The sequence below is a fragment of the Acomys russatus genome, chromosome X (assembly GCF_903995435.1).
Source record: "Acomys russatus chromosome X, mAcoRus1.1, whole genome shotgun sequence".
Lineage (NCBI taxonomy): Eukaryota > Metazoa > Chordata > Mammalia > Rodentia > Muridae > Acomys > Acomys russatus.
Window position 1 is genome coordinate 634,826 of NC_067169.1, and position 19,166 is coordinate 653,991.

Below are 19,166 nucleotides of genomic sequence, written 5' to 3' on the forward strand. Positions count from 1 at the left end.
AAGAGAACTCAAAGGAAGGCAGTTGTTTAAAAAGCTTCTGGTAGCATGAGACTTCAAGTGGATCCAAGGGTGGAATCCAATCTATATGGTGAGTTCAACTTTTTGTTTTTTTTTTTTTTAACAAAACAAAGCAAAGCAAAATATAGAGAAGAAGCCCAAATGGGATTAAACCTTAATTTTCAAGAGCTAAACTGGAGGCTGGGGTGTTGCTCTGAGGTTGAGAGCATGTAAGCCCAAGGCCTTGGATTTGATTCCTGGCATTGTAAAAACAAATCACAATTGAGTACAACAGACAACTGAGGGAAGCTCCACATTCCAATTTCTCCATGGTTTTCTTCCAGGTGCTTTTTATTTATTTTTATTTTTATTTTTTATTTATTTATTTTTATTTTATGTGCATTGTATGTCTACGGGTGTCAGATTTTGGAGTTACAGACAGTTGTGAGCTGCCATGTGGGTGCTGGGAATTGAACCCAGGTCCTCTGGAAGAACAGTCAGTGCTCTCAACCACTGAGCCATCTCTCCAGCCCTCCAGGTGCTTTTTAAACAGGAGGCCCCTGGCCTAGGGCTTAGAGATTGGTTCTGGATCCTCAAAGAGGATCCTATTTGTACCTATTTATTAGTCTTCTAGCCCTGGAACTTTTGAGCCCACAGTTCCTTATCCATCAGATGAGACTCTGGCTTGCCACAAAGCAAACACTAAATGAGACAAAATACAGAGCACAAGAAAAACCTCCTAACTGCACATGATATCCTTTTTACAGTGATGAGAATTAAATATAAGAATGTATTTGGTAAGATGGTTCAGTATAGGCCTAGGATATTTTCCTTTGGTCATGATGCTGTACACCAGGTGGCAACTTATCCAAGCTGGAGGAAATTTGCTCAGAAGTGGATGTTGATGGGAGCTGTAATACTAGCCCTGCAAATGGAGACTGTATCATACTGGGGACTGTGTGACTGATACTCCCAAGAGGTCAATGGTAGTCAGTATGGAAAGCCACTTTAAGGGCACAGGTGTCAACCTTAGAAGCTGTAAAAAAAAATCACTTGAGGTCAAAGTTAGAAAAAGAGTTGAGTGCATCCTGAAGGACAACAGTAAGGTGGTAAAAGGAGCCAGTCACAAAAAGATCTTACATTACACAAGTTGTTTGGCCTAAACCAAAGGGACACAAAGTAGGTAGGGTAATAGGAACAGGCAGGCCAGTAGAGAGTTGTTTCTTGCAGGCAGTATTTGATTTCTGAAAGATGGAAAGTATTCTGGAGATGTCTCTCATAATGGAAATGTACTACACACACTGAGCCACATATTCATACAGATATGGCGTAAATGGTAAGGTAAGAGGTATTTACCTGCAATTAAAAAAAAACATGCTTTTCCTGTGGCAACAGGTGGTAGGATACAAGAAGGGGTCACTTAACTTCCAAATAACTCAGCAGCTGGTAAAGGTCCCAGGAAATCCTTCCTCTGCCTAAGGAAGGCCCCATGGTCTGGCTGCACAGTGAGGCTCTATCTGACACACTCCAAGACATTCATGAAGGCTACATAGAAATAATCTCCCTCTCTATGCTCATCTCTCTATGCAGGTAGTCTTCTGATGGCCAGGACAGTTCAATAAGCAACAACCAAATACTGCTTTAGACCTGATTCAAATTTTCCATGGGAGAAGAAATTAGATTAGTTTCGATTTCCTTTTTATTCAAAAACATATGTGCTTAGGGTTAGAAATTGATGTGAAGGGCTGGAGAGATGGCTCAGTGGTTAAGAGCACAGCCTGCTCTTCCAGAGGTCCTGAGTTTAATTTCCAGCAACCACATGGTGGCTCACAGCCATCTATAATGAGATCTGGCGCCCTCTTCTGGCATGCAGGTATACGTGCAGACAGAACATTGTATACATAATAATAAATAAATAAATCTTTAAAAAAGAAAGAAATTGATGTGAAATGTGGGAAAGGGACAACAAATGACTTTCTGAAAGATCAATGTTATTTTCATTTAATGAAAAGAAATCCCAACGTACCTCGCACCTCCAAAATATCCATCATCTAGTTTTCTAATTGTAGAGAGAACGGCAGGATGAATGTCTGATCCGTCATTTGCTAAGGAAAAAAAATGACGAATGAGTTTTCTCTATCTGGGAGTACAATGCACTGAAATAGTCTCACTAGGACCAACCTAATCAAAACCCTTATGGTACAAAAGATTCCCTTGACACAGAAGTCAAGCTGCTAAGGATCCCCTTTAGTATTTGTCACTGTCCACAGGAATTGCTCTAAACAATTAGATAAGAGCCCATGACCCAACAGATGGAGTTAATAGAATTACTGAGCATGGTGTGCGTGACAGGGAAGGTGAGCGTGGGGCGGCCGGTCATCCGCCAGCAGGTGCATAGGTAAGCCAGCTCGATCCTCAGCATCTCGACAATCATCTCATTGTCCAGGGCCAGGTAGAAGTGATGCTGGTCAGTGAACTGAAAGGTAGAACAGGTCAAGTCAAGGGCCACCCTTCACTTTTTCCCACACGACACCTGTCACTTAGGGCAGCACTAACCTTGAACCAGTTGCCAGAGAAGATAAGTTGCCTTATCCTCTGACTAGGGGGCCATTTTTTTCTGAGATGAGACATAACATTCTGTCACCTTCCCATGAGCTGCAGCTATACTAGTATGAAAGGAAAGGTGTCAGTAGACCTGCCTTCAGCTCCTCCCATAAGGGATATAAGTGCCTTGCTGAGCACAGAAGCAAATCAAAAGCCAGCTACCCCCTCTAGGACCTGGGTAAGCAAACCCTTCCCAGGTGAGGGAGAACTGGCAACTCTCCATCTGACTGATGTCTGCTTTATGCCAATCAGAGGCATTGCCATATAATGATGGAAGTCCAATTGCCCTCCTGACCTCTGTGCTAATGTATGCTCAGCTCTGCATCTGGAATTTGGTACTAGCAGAAATAGTCTGCAATGTTCAAAGTGGCAGATACTGAGGCAAGACCTCACAGCCAAACACATGTGTAGGTAGGCAGGGGTCTGTCCATGCTATGTCCCACACTGGCAAAGTGACCATATCATTCATCTTTCTAGCTGCTCAAACAGATTTTAAAAAAATTAGTATGTGCTTCCATTAGGTCGGTTTTCTTCAGAAACAAAACTACTGAAGATGAATTCCATAGTCAGTGTATTCTGAATCTCAGTAAGAGGTTGGGGACCTGAAAAATCAGTCTGGTTGTTTGTCACGCTGTGGGTCCAATGACAACTTTCACAATGGTTATGTACTTTTAAATTTAGGTGATATGAACCAAATAGCATGTCATACTGTAAAGCAATATGAATTTTATCAATATTCACATCTAGAAGTGATGACATGCTCAATTTGATTCAAGTAAAATTAACTGAGCACCTACTGCTGAGCATCTACTGTAAACATTTTCTGTACCTCCATTTGATCTCATGCATATAAGAAATGCTTACCAGACAGAAAAGAGAACCTAATAAGAGGATTCTGGCTGGTTTTCTACTTTTTTTTTTTTTTTTGAGATAGGGTCTCACTGTAGTCCAGAATTCAAGTAGTTCAGGCTGGCCATAGAGTCCCACTTGTTTTTGCCTCCCCGCTGCTAAACCTAAAGACATGTACCACCATGCCTGCTATTTTTACCTGGGGTGTAAAAGTGAATATCTGGTTCCTAATCACATAGAGTTTAGAGGTGCCAAGGACACCAATGTGCCGATATGGTCGACCACTCAGTTTCATATTCTTATTTCGCCCTATTTGAAATATAAAGGAGAAATTGGAGTCAGAGGAAAAAGTACCAGCTATTCCTTGTGACCTAGGCTAAGGCTAGGCTTATTTTTATATCGGACAATATACTCTTAGGGTTTGTTTTCCTAATACCATGGTCTTTTAAAAAGTAGGACAAAGAGGGCTGGAGAGATGGCTCAGAGGTTAAGAGCACTGTCTGCTCTTCCAGAGGTCCTGAATTCAGTTCCCAGCAGCCACATGGTGGCTCACAACCATCTAAAAAGAGATCTGGTAGGCAGTCACACAGGCGAAACAGTGTATGCATAATAAATAAATCTTTTAAAAAAGTGGGACAAAACTGAACAGAGAAACAAATCCTACCTCCTCTCTTCGTGCGAGCAACACCAGTTTGAGCTATCTGGAGTAGAACTAGTAAAAGGATTTTATTAACTTACTTTAAATTTATTTATTTAAAATATATTTATTTTTTAATTATTTATTCAGATTCTAAGAAAGAAAAGAGAACTGCATTCCACTTTAATGAGCAAAATGAGCATTTTGGGACACCACATAGACGTAGTATCAAGACCAGTGACTCTTTCAACTGTGACATCTCAACAGGGGTCGTTTATTCTCCAACAGAGGCCCTCCTATGGCAATATGGGCTGACCAAGCTGAGGGACATATGCTTGCCTGCCCATTCTTCACAATGGAGTGGAACAAGTGGCTGACCTGCTTAGTGCTCTGCCCAGGTCTTCTTCAGAACTTTCAACAAAGTTTCCCTCACACCCAAACCTAGTACCATCTTTGTCCAATATGTCCCAATACTTCCTTGACCTACCAAGTTTAGCATATATATGACTAAGAATCCGGCCTGGCTGGACACGAATTGGATGCACATCAGCAATGCTCTGGACATTTACCCCATGTTGCCGCAACAGTCCCTTAATGTGACTGTTTTCTGCCAAAACAGCAACTGCAAACAAAAAGAAAGGATCAGCATCATATCTGTGTCTGGTATCTTTGCACACTGACACATGGAACTGATCTCTCCTCTGTCCAGTACTAGGCAATGTTAGCACATCCTCCATGGCATACAGGGAATGCCTTAGCTTGGGAGACAGAAGGAGAGGACCTCTTTCTGCTGATGGAGTTACTGGTAGAAATGGGATTGCCTAACTCACTTAGAAGCACAGCATAAAATCCCACAGATGAGAAAAAGCACCCATTCTAGATTGTTTGAGCCCTTGGCTCGCTGGCTGGCAGGGTCCTCCAAGTATCTGGGTCCTGGTAGTCTATGCAGAAATTAGTCTTAGCTTAGGGCCACATCAGGGATGGCTGGGTGATATCTAGCATACCAGTACCACCTGCCTTTATGAGAAAGCAGTGTGTTGTCAAAGGGATGGAGTCTGGACAGAGACTTGCAGAAGAGGAAGACAGTCACAGGGAAGAGCTGGTAACTTGCCCAGCTGAAGCAGAGCTGTTCGGAAACTAAACGGGGGGGGGGGGGGGGGCAGGGCATGCTTAGGCCAGAGAACAAAGGCTACGCTACTGCTAAGAGTATCTTCCCAAATCCTACCATTGTATTTGTGGGCTGGGAGGTGCTGAACATGAAATACATATGAATACCACTGAGAGTTGAACATTGCGTCCTTATATACCACCGATGCTTTTTAAGGCCTTTTAATACCAATGAGCTCATCTTCACAGTGAACTCTTAAGAGGAGACATGAGAATGCTTAATTAGTACACAAGAGCTGAGCCAGGACTGGTGCCTAATCCTCATGCCCACTTCTCCAGGCCTCCAACAAAGTAGATTAGTGGGCTATGCAGGACCGTTTCTGGGGTTCTCTCACCACTTATCCATTCTGAAACTTTCACTGACAAGCAGAATTCCACATTTATCAAAGACACACAGCATCAACTCTCAGTACGACTGCCTGTTTCAGGGCGTGGTTGTGACTGAAACCGGAAGATGTCATGTTCTGATGCAACCACATGTACATGAGTTTCAGCCTCCACTGTGTGGGGGACAATGCATGTGCCATGGCATAATGTGTGAAGGCAAAAGGACAATTTGCAGGGGTCAATTCTTTTGCTCTACTATGTGGGCTTCAGGGACTGAACTCAGGCTGTCAGGTTTGGTGGCAAAAGGCTGTTAGCTGTTGAGGCATCTCACTGGACCTGCATGGGTTTCTGAAGCAGCTCCTGACCTACTCCATGCCATATCCTCTGGTAATGCTTCTGTGTTCTACTACAGTAAAAAAAAAAAAAAAAAAAAAAATATATATATATATATATATATATATATATATATATATATATATATATACACATACATACATACATACATACATACTGGCGTGGAGAGTTGGCTCAGTAGTTAAAAGCACTCACTGATCTTCCAGAAGACCTAAGTTTCATTTCCAGCACCTACATCAGGGAGCTCACAATTGCCTCTTACTTCAGCTCCAGAGAATGCAACACTTTCTTCTAGTCTCCCTGGGCACTGCACATGTGCACCCCCATTCATACTCAGATGCACACACACGCACATATATACATACATTTTTTTTTAATCAGTAAAAATTTTTAAAATGCTGGTTTAGAATACAGAAACTTTCTAGGAAGTAATTTGTGGGTGGAAAAATCCCATTGCTTTTGGGCCTTGCCGGAGTTATACAACGTTTCACACAGATGCCTACATCTTATTGTACAATCTCACATACATACACACACACACACACGCATGCATGCGCACACGCACACATACACATATCCTTTATACCTATACCTTTTTTTATGTGTGTCAAGGTCTTACTATGTAGGTTAGACTGGCCTCAAAACTGGTGACCATGCACTTTTGATCCTACTGTTCTTACTTTCCTAGTTCTGGGATTACAGGTGCATGCCACCATGCCCAATTTATATGGTGCAGAATATTGAGCCTAGGGCTGCATGCACGTGAGTTAAGCTTTTTACCAACTGAACTACTTCCCCAGCCTGACCTTGAACTCTTGACCTTCCTGCCTCAGCATCCCAAGTATTAGGCTTATAGGTTGGCACTGCTAGAACCCGGGTAAACACCCTTTTTAAAAAATTTCAATAAGAACTCGGAACAATGTGAATGAAACATTAACACTGATTTCATACATTAGAGACGGACAGTAAACACGCTCACAAACCTTGGACTACAACATCAGGTTTGACTGAAGTAGAAAATCTTCTATTTAAGGGATCAATTTCACCAGTGGCAAGGAATCCCTAAGAAGAGAGGGATATTAATACTATGAAACACTTTATCTGCTTTATCTAAGATTTCGCCTTGTCCCTACACTTGAAAATGACGTGTTTAGGGGCTAAAACATTTAAAACCCTTTTCTTCATTATTTGTTGAGTCTCTCTACATAACAGAATATGATACTCAGAATGCCACTGATACAATGTATTACATACTTAGCTGAGGGTTACTCAAATACACAAATACTCCACATTGTGTGAGTGAAAAGAAAGCCATTACTAGTGTTAACTGAGTCCCTGCATGTGCACTGTCATATTTGAGTCTCCTATGTCCATCACCAATCTACATGGAGGAAAGCTGAGGTGAACGTGCTTATAGAAAGAAGCAGAGTAAAATATTGGTTCAGGGCTGACTCTGTGAAACATAAAACTTTCCCCATCTTGGCTTTTTTTGGTTTTGTTTTTCAAGACAAAGTTTGTGTAGCCCTGACTGTCCTGGACTTGCTTTGTCTCCCCATCTCGTGAAGTGTGCTCTTTAAAAATGCATCTTCTTTCACTTTCTAGAAATGACCTAGGCATCCAAAAGGGATGGGGGTATTCTGCCACAGAGTAGACCCACTGCTGGGCCTGAAGGAAGGCTTTTTATATTAGAAAGGAGGCTTCCTAGGATTGCAGTGAGTGATTTCCCATCTCACACACACTGAAATCAGAGCTGAAGTCCATTGCACAGACAATTAAGCTCCAAATTTTCACTTTACAGGTAAGGCAATTGTGGTGCAGAGAGGTTAAGTGACCTGCCAAAAGTCTCTGAGCTAGGGGGTGGGTGGGTGGGTCCAGGGTTGTTTTCAAAAGCATGTATGTACACTCCTATAAATGAAGATATGACCATGAAACTTGGGAGATTAAACATACCTGGGAACCAGCTCAGCAACCAATGTTCCCAGGTGATGTGTCCACTGTGCTATCTCTCTCACTGGTCTTTGCCACACCAGTAACCCAGTTACATTCTGATGCACTGTTCTTTCACAGTTTTATAGGTGGCAAAGCACACAAGGCTGGCCAGCCTCAGGTGGGTAGAGTCCCTTTCTTCTGTAGGCTCTTCCCCACACCAGAATTCTCAGCTGAAGTTTCTCACTCAAGACTGGAAGAGTCATGTTAAAGCTTTTCCAACAGAAGCCTGGGGGCAAGAGGGAATGGATCAAGAGGTGGGTGGGTGCAGGCTGGGGTATGTAAAGGGACTACCTGTGCCTGCTTTCTTTTTCTTGTTTGTTTCTTTTTTTTATTTCTCTCATAGGGTCTCTCTGTGTTAGCCCTGGCTGTCCTAGACTCGCTTTGTAGACCAGGCTGACCTCGAACTCACAGCAATCCACCTGCCTCTACCTCCCGAGTGTTGGGATTAAAGGCGTGCACCACCACGCCCAGCTGCTCTCTTTTTTTCTGTAAAGAGATCTGAAGAGCCCTTGTGCTTCCTGTGTTTTGGGCTAGGAAAGCTTCTAGCCCATTTAATAACTTCCTAAACCCTGTCTGTTTCAGGATCAGATGTGCTAATCTTAGCTAAGAAGTTTCCCATGTCTGCCAAGCAACAATACAAAAAGATTCTAAGTACATACTAGAGATTCTGGCGAGAGGGAGATAGGGAGTATGGTATGTAGCTGATCTGAACTAGCTTATTGTAAGTATGGATGTGCAAGCTAGAGAAAAGCCCAAGGCCCAATACAGCCCAGGTGACCTTGAAGATAATGGCGCTGCATAAGCTATTCACAGTGACTTAGTACAGAGAGCCCCTGTGCTTTTCCCAGTTTCCTGTACCTCTTATCAGATGATTTCCAGGCTAGAAATCCTACCTCTGCCAGCAGCAAGCTGAGGATATACAAGGACTGCCCCCAAAGATGTGGCACCTTCCCCAGTGGAATTCGGTCTACTGTGTGAGGATTCTTATACTCTTCATCCACCTGGCAGAGAAAATGAAAAGTTCAAGATTCAGAATGTCAGAGGATACAAAGGCCAGCAACATCTTACATTGGGGGAACATACTGAAGATTTACAAACCAGTTCTCGGCATCCAGACCAACTTCTGTACAATATAGAATGGTGGACTAAGAAGGCAAAAAGTTCCTCCCTCAGTGCACCATGGCCATAAGCAACAGAAGGGGATTTCAGATCTTATCCTGGTCCTTGGCCAGTGTTCCCCAATAAGCACACCTAGGTCCACAGGTACTAGAAGGTTCGCCTACCTGCTCTATATCCAGCTCTGGGCAGCTGGAAGCTCTCCAGCTCATGCTTATGGGTGGCTGTTCTCATAAAAACAACAACAACAACAAAACACAGCAGCCTGCATACACACAGTACATAGCATGCATAGCTCAACGTCAAGCCTGGTTTCTTCTGCTAGCTTACCATTCTCAGGGATGTGTGCCCATGGAAGCAAATTACCAGAAGGTGGCACTCTACAATGAGAAAAACCTATAGTGTTGCTACCACTCTCGGCCCACCTCCTTTAGAAAGTAGAGTTTCCTGAGACCTTCATCTTATCAATATAAAGTTCTGTGGTTTGGATTTTTTTAAATTAATAATTACGGCGGGACAGAAAATACAAAGGCTCTTTAAAGCTTCTACCCAACTTCTGGAGACCAGACCCCGATTTCCTCCCACCCATCTCTAGGCTCTTGGCACAGAGTCATCCACATGTAGGACAAGCCTGTTTCCTAAAAGCTGGGGCTTACTGTCAGCTCACCACTGGGTTGCACCAGCCAACGGTATGGTCAGGCGCAGTGGCGGGTGGCTGGTGGATTTTTTTTTTTTTAAATCCCAGCAACATAAGCTTCTTTGCCTACTTGTTCTAAGGACAGTGCCAGCTACATATGGGATATTCTTCTAAATTTCATGCTTCCCTCTAAGGTTCTAATCATTAAAACATTGATTAGGTTAATATTTCTGTCCATTTTTTCCTCTAGAAAACACCAGTCAAAGGAAACAGGAAACATTTATCCCTCTCTAAGGGGAAAAAATGCAGTGTGCGTGTGTGTGTGTGCGCGCGTGCATACATGTGTGTGTAAAGGGGTAGTTCATTCTTTGTATTGTAGATTATCAGTAATATTATTAATATGCTTAGTAAAGATTTGTATTTCTTGGTAGTGAACATTTAAGTTTTGCAAATGCTGAATGAGTTGTCAGTGGCAGTTAAATAATCAAAGAAGGAATAATAGTGTGGAAGGAGATTCTCCAAAATGCAATAGTGGTTATTACTGAGGCATAGCATTAGGGATAATAAATGTTTCCTTCTTTCTACAGAATCCCATGTAGTTTACAATGTACAGGATTACTTTTACAATTGACTAGAACATTAAATACACATCCAATACATTGAAATAAAACTATTAAGAAAGACTGAATGATCCACAACGAGAACTCTCTAATGCAAAGAACAAAAAGCTGATAAGTTTTCTAGGTCAAAAGATAAATTGGTTCAATTGTGCCTCTTCACGGAGGCACTTTCTCCCCCCTACTCTGGTTCTTCTGAACTACTACTTTCAGGTGCATTCGCACCACATCTTTGTTCCCATCTCTCCTGTGGCTTTGTCTATCCCATAGCCTAGCTCTGCTTTTACATACTCGCAGCTACAGAACCACTTTGTACACTAGTTCCTAGGCTGTGACAGGCATGGAGTAGCTACCCACTACATGTTTTTTAGACATACTTTCACTAGCCCCCAGATGTGCAGTGGAGGGTCCAGAGATGGTGGCACCTTGCCCAAGCATGTATATAAGCTGCATGGCACTGTAGTCTCAGACTTTTCCTAATTTGCACAAAGGTGCCATATAGGTTTGTGCCTGTGGGCCCTTGTCTGTAGGCGGAGGAGACACTCCCTCTTGGTAAGCTTCGGACATAGGTGAGCAGACCCCCTGCTGATAACAACCCATCAGACCCAAATGTGTTAAAAAGCTAGTTCTTTGCAGACTCTAACCCACACAAAAGGTGTCAAAAGCTGGCTCTTTGAAGAAAAACACATCACACTTGTCCTGGAGACAAGCCCCAGGAAGTGTCTTGGGAGTGTCTCCGGCTATTCAAATCCCTTGGTTAAAAAACCCAGAGGCTGGAAGGTTTGAAGTGCACTCCTCATTTCTCTCTGTCCTTGTCTTTCTTTGATCATTAAGCTTAGTGAATTAAAATCTAGTTCTTTGACTCTTGACTGCCTTTATTTTAATCAAGTGCGGTCAGTTATCTGGCCTTTCACATGCCAGAGGCTTCCTCCCAACTGGAAGCGATGTGAATTTCCATTGTCTCAACCTTGGCTGATCACAGCTGCCCTGCACTCCCTCCATGCCCAGAAGGTCTTCTTCATGACCATGACCCGGTTCTCAGGACAGAGCCTTTTTCAGCTAGCCCCCGGAAGGCTGAAGAAAACTCTGTGACCAGATTCTCAGCCCAGCCTTCCGGAGAAAGGTGTCTTGCAGGATTCCTTCCCAGTGGTCTCTATATGTTATTGATGTGACTGAGGAACCTTGCCAACTCTCACCTGTGAAGCTAACACAAAATGAAGTTAAGGTAAAATACTGTCCAATGCTGGTGCTTTGTATATAAGCTAAATACTAAATAAAGAGGGTATTGCATGAGTGGAAACCTAAAAGTCAATGTGGTACTCAGGAGAGAGAGTTGTGGAGTAACATTTTTATGATGTACAACCAGCAGTATCCATCAGGAAGCAAAGTGAAGCTCTGACACCAAGCATTTACTACAGTCAGTGCATGAGCAAGGGTGGCTTAGTCTCTACCATCAAATAGGTGTAGTATCCTCGAAGGTATGCATTTTCCCTTGTTCAGCTTTCAGCTTCCTCCCATTGATGCCTCCATACTATAAAATAAGTGATCTGAACAAGGGATATGAAAATGTAGCTACTGGGGCTCGAGAGATGGCTCAGAAGTTAAGAACACTGGCTGCTCTTTCAAAGGTCTTGAGTTCAATTGCCAGAAACCACATGGTGGCTCACAAGCATCTATAATGAGATCTGATGCCCTCTTCTGGCCTGCTGGCTCATGTGCAAGAGAAACACTATAAATAATAAATACACAAATCTTTTTTTAAAAAAGAAAATGTTGCTATTGAAAATGATCCAGACACCCCTTACCCTCGTCAGCATTCACTGTATCCACAGCATACAGATACAAATGTAAAATGAAGAAATTTGCATAAGACTTCGTAACTTAATTTGTATGGTGAGGCATGACAAACGTCCTGTCCTAAGAAAACTTGGATGATGTAAAGCTGTCTTTCATGATATGATGGGAGCATGGAGTTTTTAGAAGCCCAGACTCAAAAGTCTAGGTAGAACTGAGTGGATAAAGCCATTGCAAGGAATCCCCCAGTGGATCTAGAAATGAACCAGTTGACTAGGTGGGCTATTATTAATGTAAAAGAATCCAATGCTTCTAAAAGTAGAATATTCCATTTTTCACAGAATCTCAATTCCTTTATTTGACTTTCTTCTTAATCTAAATGGTCACTTAGTTAACATTTAATAGCTCCTTCTAGATCAGTGGTTCTCCATCTGTAGGTTGTGATCTCTCTGGGGGTCAAATGACCCTTTCACAGGGGTCACCTAAGACCATCTGAAAACACAGATTGCTTATCAGATTTTCTGCATATCACATATTTATATGATGATTCATAACAGTAGCAAGGTTACAGTTATAAAGTAGCAATGAAAATAATATTATGGTTGGGGGTCACCACAACATGAGGATCTGTATTAAAGGGTCACAACGTTAGGAAGGGAGAAAATCACTGATCTAGACTAAAGCCCAAAGTAATACTCATAACTTTTATGCTATATAAGGACCAAGTCTCGGCCTCATTTAAAAGGTATGTTTATTTGATTTTCCTTTGAGCCAGGGTCATACAGGGTGGTCTTGAATTAGCAATCCTTCTACTTCAGGTACCTGTAGGGTGGATTACAAGACAAATTTACTACATCACTACTTTCAAAGACCCAGTAGGGCACCCAATGTGTGGATACGCCTACTAACTACAAAGTGTACTGCCCATTAAGAGGTGGTGTGGCTTTGTGTGGAGGCCCAGAACCTAGGGTCTGGTTCTGAGTAGAATCCAGGGTTATTTTAGATTGGACAGTTGCAGAGATTCCCTCAGTGTAGTCAGGCTCTTTCATATCCTTTGGTCATAAGTGTATGACCTGATTCAACCACAGACCAGATACAGGTACGTTCCAAAGGCTGCTGCCTCCCTAGGACATCCATGGTCAAGCATGTTCCATGTGTTTTTCAAAGCTCTAATTCCTTATGATGAATAGAAAAACTAGCCTTTAGAAACCACTTCCGGAGAAAATGAGGTCGTTTGTCCTAAATGGTGATTAGAGAATACCAAAAAGTCAAGCCCTAACGCACTCAGTATAGATGAGCTGCGCAAAGGGCTTGGCACTACCTGGTTACCTTGTCTGGTGGGATGGCATAGAGTTCTGGCACCAAGTGGATCCCATCTTTGCCTCTGATTAATATTCCCTCCAGGGCTTCTCGGTATTCTTGAACCTGGAAAACAGCCCTAACATCTTTAGTGTGACAGAGTTCTGGTAGTTAATGATGCAATGGCAATACGACTTAGAAAACAACAGCAAACCAGGCCTCTTGGCAACAAACAGGGCAAAAAAGCTAAAATGTTTGGCTGTGGAAGAACAGAGGGACTCTGGCTAACAGTAAGTGTCAGGAGAAGGGACACCATTGCTTTTTCCTTCCCAAATCCAGCTGCACTTGCCAAGTTTCCAGGGAGAGGGCAAGAGCAGCCCCCAAGGAAGTAGCTGCTTGGTCCTCAAACTTTCTACAGTGCTGTCATTCATACCACACACCCGACATCATTCCCACGCCCTTATCATTTAAATAATTTACTCTTAGGTTTTCTCATATTTAAAAATTGCCTGACTAACCAAGTTTTAAACATCTTGGGATGGAAACCCTATATTGGGCAGTACATTCTGTTTCTGCCTAGTAGTAGTTTTCCTTCCTTCCTTCCTTTCTTTTCTTTTTTTCTTTTTTTTTTTGCTCAAGGGCTTGTGGAGATAGCTCAAGTCAGCAAAGTGCAACTGTGAGTATCTGAGTCTAGGTCCCCAGAATCCACATAAAAGGCCTGGTGGCACATCTATGACCCCAGAGGTAGGAAATGCAGGGCAGAGAACAAGTGGATTCCTAAAGTTCACTGGCCACCCAGTCTAGCTGAATTAATGAGCTATACTGGAACTAAAACATTAGGTAGAGAAAAGTAGAGAGAAACTGGAGAAGGTATCATACATCAACCTCTGGTTTTCACACACGAGCATCCTCTAAATACATACATGATCATGTACATAGTACACACACACACGCACGCACGCACACACAGTTTGTTGTTGGTTAGGAAGTATTTCCTGGGGTTGGTAATGTGGCTTGGTGGTAGTACTTGCCTATAATGCAAGGTCTTGAGTTTCATCTTCATCAAAACACACACACACACACACACACACACACACACACACACACAGAGAGAGAGAGAGAGAGAGAGGGGGGATAAGAATGATTTATTTGTTACAAAAATCTAATGTGAGAAAAAAAGAAATGCAAATACTATGCTCTATATATACCAGGTCTAAAGATACAACACTTAGTATAATGAAAGCTTTTGAAGCAAACATTCCCATTAAACTGAAGAGGCAGTGATAAAAACCACTATAATAAAAGGAAAGAAGGATGTGGGACAGAAAACTTCACCAGCCAGCCGCCAGCTACTTAAACATTGCTTTTTGGAGAGCTCAATTACAGATCTCATTTTCTGATCACTTCAAACTTATAGATGGCAATGGATGACCACAACTGTATCATTTTAAAATGTCAACAAGGGCTGGTGATGGTGGCCCACGCCTTTAATCCCAGCACTCGAGAGGCACAGGTAGGCAGATCCATGTGAGTTCAAGGTCAGGCTGGTCTACAACGTGACTCCAGTACAGCCAAGGCTACACAGAGAAACCTTGTCTTGAAAAACAAAACAAACAAAAAAGTCAACAATGAAGCTAGACTGTAGGACAGAGGCTTTCAGGTCAGATCCAGATAAAATCATCCAAGTTTTGTGCCCTAAGTGTGTCTTTAGTAGGGTTCTGCCTTAACTGCTGAGAGGAAATAGTCTATGTTGCTTTGGGAGCCACTTGGACTGCTCTGACTAATCATTTGAAAAACTTTCTCATGTGTGGTACTGAGGTTTTCATAAGTCTATGGCTCTTATGGGTAGTACTGTCAGCTCAAGTAGCTTAACACACACACACACGGGCTAGAGATACAGATGAGTGGTAAAGTACTTGCCTTGCATGCACAAGACCTTAGGTTTCATCCCTTACAGTGCCCCCCAAATATGTCAAATAAAAAAGACAACATAGGTGTGGGTAGCAGAGTCTCTGAGCACTATACAACAAGATATAAGGGCTGCAGTGATGGCTCAGCAGTTAAGAGCACTGTCTGCTCTTCCAGAGGTCCTAAGTTCAATTCCCAGCAACCACATGGTGCTCATAACCATTTATAATGTGATCTGATGCCCTCTTCTGGCCTACAGGTGTACATGCAAATAGAATACTCATATACATAAAATAAAAGTCAATAAATCTTTAAAAAATTTAAACAAGATATAATAAAGAAGTAACAAAAGATATTATGCATTTTCCTTTTAGCATTTTTTATTATGACTGTTTGCTCCCTCTAAACCCTTACTGTATTCAGAACAGAAGATACAAGTGAGGGGATAACAATTGGGATGCAATCTGAATAAATGATAAATTAAAATTTTTTTAAATTCAATTTTTCATTGTCTTTATAAATATATACATTACATACATATATACATTCATTAATTATTCAGCATAATTTGGAGAGAGGGAGAGCGCTCACACACAAATACACATAGACACACACACAGACATACACACACATGTGCTGGGCGTGGTGGTGCATGCCTTTAATCCTAGCACTCAGGAGGCCGAAGTAAGCAAATCTCTGAGTTTGGGGCCAGCCTGGTCTACTGAGTGAGTTCCAGGATAACCAGGACTACACAGAGAAACCCTGTCTCAAAAAACTAAAACTACATACCTATAATCCCAGCACTCAGGAAGCAGAGGCAGGTCGATCTCTGTGAGTTCAAGGCCAGCCAGCCTGGTCTACAAAGCGAGTCCGAGACAGCTAGAGCTACACAGAGAAACCCTGTCTCGAAAAACAAACAAACAAACAAACAAACAAAAAACCTCAAAACACTAAAACTAAAATAGCAAAAAAAACCCTAGTTTTTAAATTAAACTTTAATTTCATTAACTATAGCTAAACATACTAAAAGACTTGGGTTAATTTTTCTTATCTAAACTATACAAAACAATCAATGTCTAACAACAACATTCATGATTTTTTATGCCTTAAGTATTAATGTTTCTTGATTTAATTAGTATCTAAAATGCCATATAGTACAATTAGCTGGGGTTAAAAATGAATTTTATTAATACAAAGGGCGACAATCCTATAGTGATTTCTTCCAATGTCCCATTTCTAACCATTTAAATGTAAGTAAGATAGTTCATCAAGTACAAATAATTGTAAATACAGGGGTAAGTATATAATCAGTGTCATGAAAAATACATAAATTCTGGTTATTGTAGAGATGTTTGTTTCATCTGTAATGTTTACTCCATTAGGTCAAATTGTGTTCTTGATTACTTAATTTTAGGTATGGTAATTTATGTCACATACAGAGGGTATAAAAACAATTCAGATCCAGATCGTGATGTAAATAGTTTTCATATGATCCAGGAGTTTCTTTTTTCTTTCTTTTCTTTTTTATTTTATTTTTATTTATTTTTTTTATTGTCGAGAGACCGGGTCTCTCTGTGTAGCCTTGGCTGTCCTGGACTCACTTTGTAGACCAGGCTATCCTCGAACTCACAGAGATCCGCCTGCCTCTGCCTCCCGAGTGCTGGGATTATAGGCGTGCGCCAGCCACCACCACCCAGTGATCCAGGAGTTTCTTTTTTTTTTTTTTTTTTCTTATTTATTTATTTTATTTTAATTTTTTATTATTAATTTATTCTTGTTACATCTCAATGTTTATCCCATCCCTTGTGTCCTCCCATTCTTCCCTCCCTCCCCTTTTCCCCTTACTCCCCTCCCCTATGACTGTGCCTGAGGGGGATTTCCTCCCCCTGTATATGCTCATAGGGTATCAAGTCTCTTCTCAGTAACCTGCTGTCGTTCCTCTGAGTGCCACCAGGTCTCCCCCTAGAAACCTACAAGTAGAACAATATGATAGGCAGATTTGGGCCCAGGGGTCCCACTCAAAATAAGGCACCAGCCAAGGACAAGACAGGCGGTAAACTTTAAACCCCTACCCAGATCTAGCCAATGGTCAGAACAGTCTCCACACTTGAGTGGAGAGTGGGATATGATCCAGGAGTTTCTTAATGGCCTTTATCAGCTACTCCTCTGTCCTGAAGACTCCTTTCTGCCTCATCTGTATCAGATTCTCAAAAAGAGCTTTTGTAGCTCTATGGGACCTTACAATATTTGATATAGGATTTGTGGCCTCTGAATGCACAAAATGCAATGTTTGGCTAATAGAGGGAACTGTGAATGAAAAGAAGTTGTATCTACAGAGACTGATTAGCTGATCAGAATTTCAGTACTGTGGAGACTGGAATGTTGCAGGTCCCAAGGCTAGCGACCTTATCTTGGACTGGGTGTAGCCCTACAGAACAACCACTTCTTGCCCACTTCTCTGATACAACTAATACCCTGTGAGTAATAGTAAAACCCTTTTGGAATCTTTTAACTTGACTACTAGCTTCCATCAACCCCCAAAGCTCAAATGGCAATCTGTGGTCGATCAAAAAGCTTCCCCTATTTTGCTGTAGCTGGCTCTCTGGTGTACCCATGCCACCAATGTATTTTAAACTTGCCTTGTTTTATGACTTCCTTCTGTAAAACTATAAATTTAATGAAACTGCTTCCACATTGGAACATGGAATTTGGAGTAACCTAAATCTGAGTTCTTAGGTCATGGATACTTAAAATGGTTACAGAATAAACTATCCCTTATTTCCTTAAAAAAAAAAAGATATGATACACAGTCATTCTAATCTTCTTAGCTGCCCCCTGTCCCTTTGATCATTGTTAAGTCTGTTTTCATTGACATTCAAAGTCAGTCACTCAGAGAGCTTTCAATACTAAGAAAAAAAGCCAAGAAGGCCCAAGATAAACTCTAAGTATAATGTAAGAGCAAATAATGCAAGGACTGTAACATTTTAAACTTACTTTCTATGTCCCTGAGCCTCCTGCAGACCTGGGGTATGATCAGAATGGGCTCTGAGAAGCCAGAGGGAGATCCTGGTGACAGTGGCACTATTGCGTGGTCGTGGAAACTAGCACAGAGGGCCTATCTGGAGAAAGTAAGTCATTGGGGGCTATATTCTTTGGAGAGTGTATTGGGACCCTAGCTTCTTCTTCCCCAGCATACACTCTGTTTCTTGGCTGATCAAGTAGTTTTCTTCTGCTATAGGCTCTCTATCACAACAGACCACCACACCAAAGAATCAAAAGCAATGAGGCCGAACCCAATCAGGAGCTGAAACTTCTGAAAAGTAAGCTCAAAGGAAACGTCCCTCCTTTTAACTAGTTTATCTCAGATATTTTTTTTTTACAGCAATAGAAAGGCGACCAACATTACAGGGCAGCAGCATAAACTAACTTTGCCTTTTAATAAAAATCACTCTGAAAAACAAACCACTCTGGCTCAGGTATATAGAGACCAGAAAGAACAGAGAGTAGAGCCGGAGCTTAGGAGACAGTTAGGGGTTGATACACTAAACATGAGGGTGTGACTAAGCCAGAGGACCTCTGAACTAGACCTAACAGTAGTGAAATGACCGCCTGATCTGAAAGAAATATAAGAAGCACCTGTCTGAGAGAGATAGAAACTGTGTCTCCCAGCACTCATGCCGTTGTCTAATCCTCCCCGCCCCCGCCCCGCCCAGCCATTTAACTGGCCATGTGATGGAGGCACTTTGCCAGTTCAAAACATAAGAAAGCTTGGCAGCCTGTGCTTTTACATTCTTGGGGGAAAGAGTGCAGCATGAAAAGTCTAGTAACCCCAAGAGTCTACTGCTGTGAGAAGCCCAAGTGAGACACATGG

The 19,166-nt window shown here is 41.9% G+C and overlaps 1 protein-coding gene and 1 non-coding gene across 2 annotated transcripts in view; both read right to left on the reverse strand.

The window, feature by feature from the left end:
• Phka2 (phosphorylase kinase regulatory subunit alpha 2) overlaps positions 1-19,166 on the reverse strand; it is an 82,384-nt gene that overhangs the window by 26,084 nt on the left and 37,134 nt on the right. Inside the window, exons 11-17 of the mRNA XM_051142599.1 lie at positions 13,418-13,513; positions 8,818-8,925; positions 6,919-6,997; positions 4,575-4,709; positions 3,650-3,759; positions 2,329-2,473; positions 2,024-2,102 (exon numbers count right to left, since the gene is read on the reverse strand). Of these exons, the coding sequence (XP_050998556.1) occupies positions 2,024-2,102; positions 2,329-2,473; positions 3,650-3,759; positions 4,575-4,709; positions 6,919-6,997; positions 8,818-8,925; positions 13,418-13,513 (752 nt within the window). The remainder of the gene's footprint in view (positions 1-2,023; positions 2,103-2,328; positions 2,474-3,649; positions 3,760-4,574; positions 4,710-6,918; positions 6,998-8,817; positions 8,926-13,417; positions 13,514-19,166) is intronic.
• LOC127186019 (small nucleolar RNA SNORA65) lies at positions 9,624-9,752 on the reverse strand. Its single transcript, XR_007830275.1, has one exon. It is a non-coding gene; the product is annotated as a small nucleolar RNA SNORA65 (small nucleolar RNA).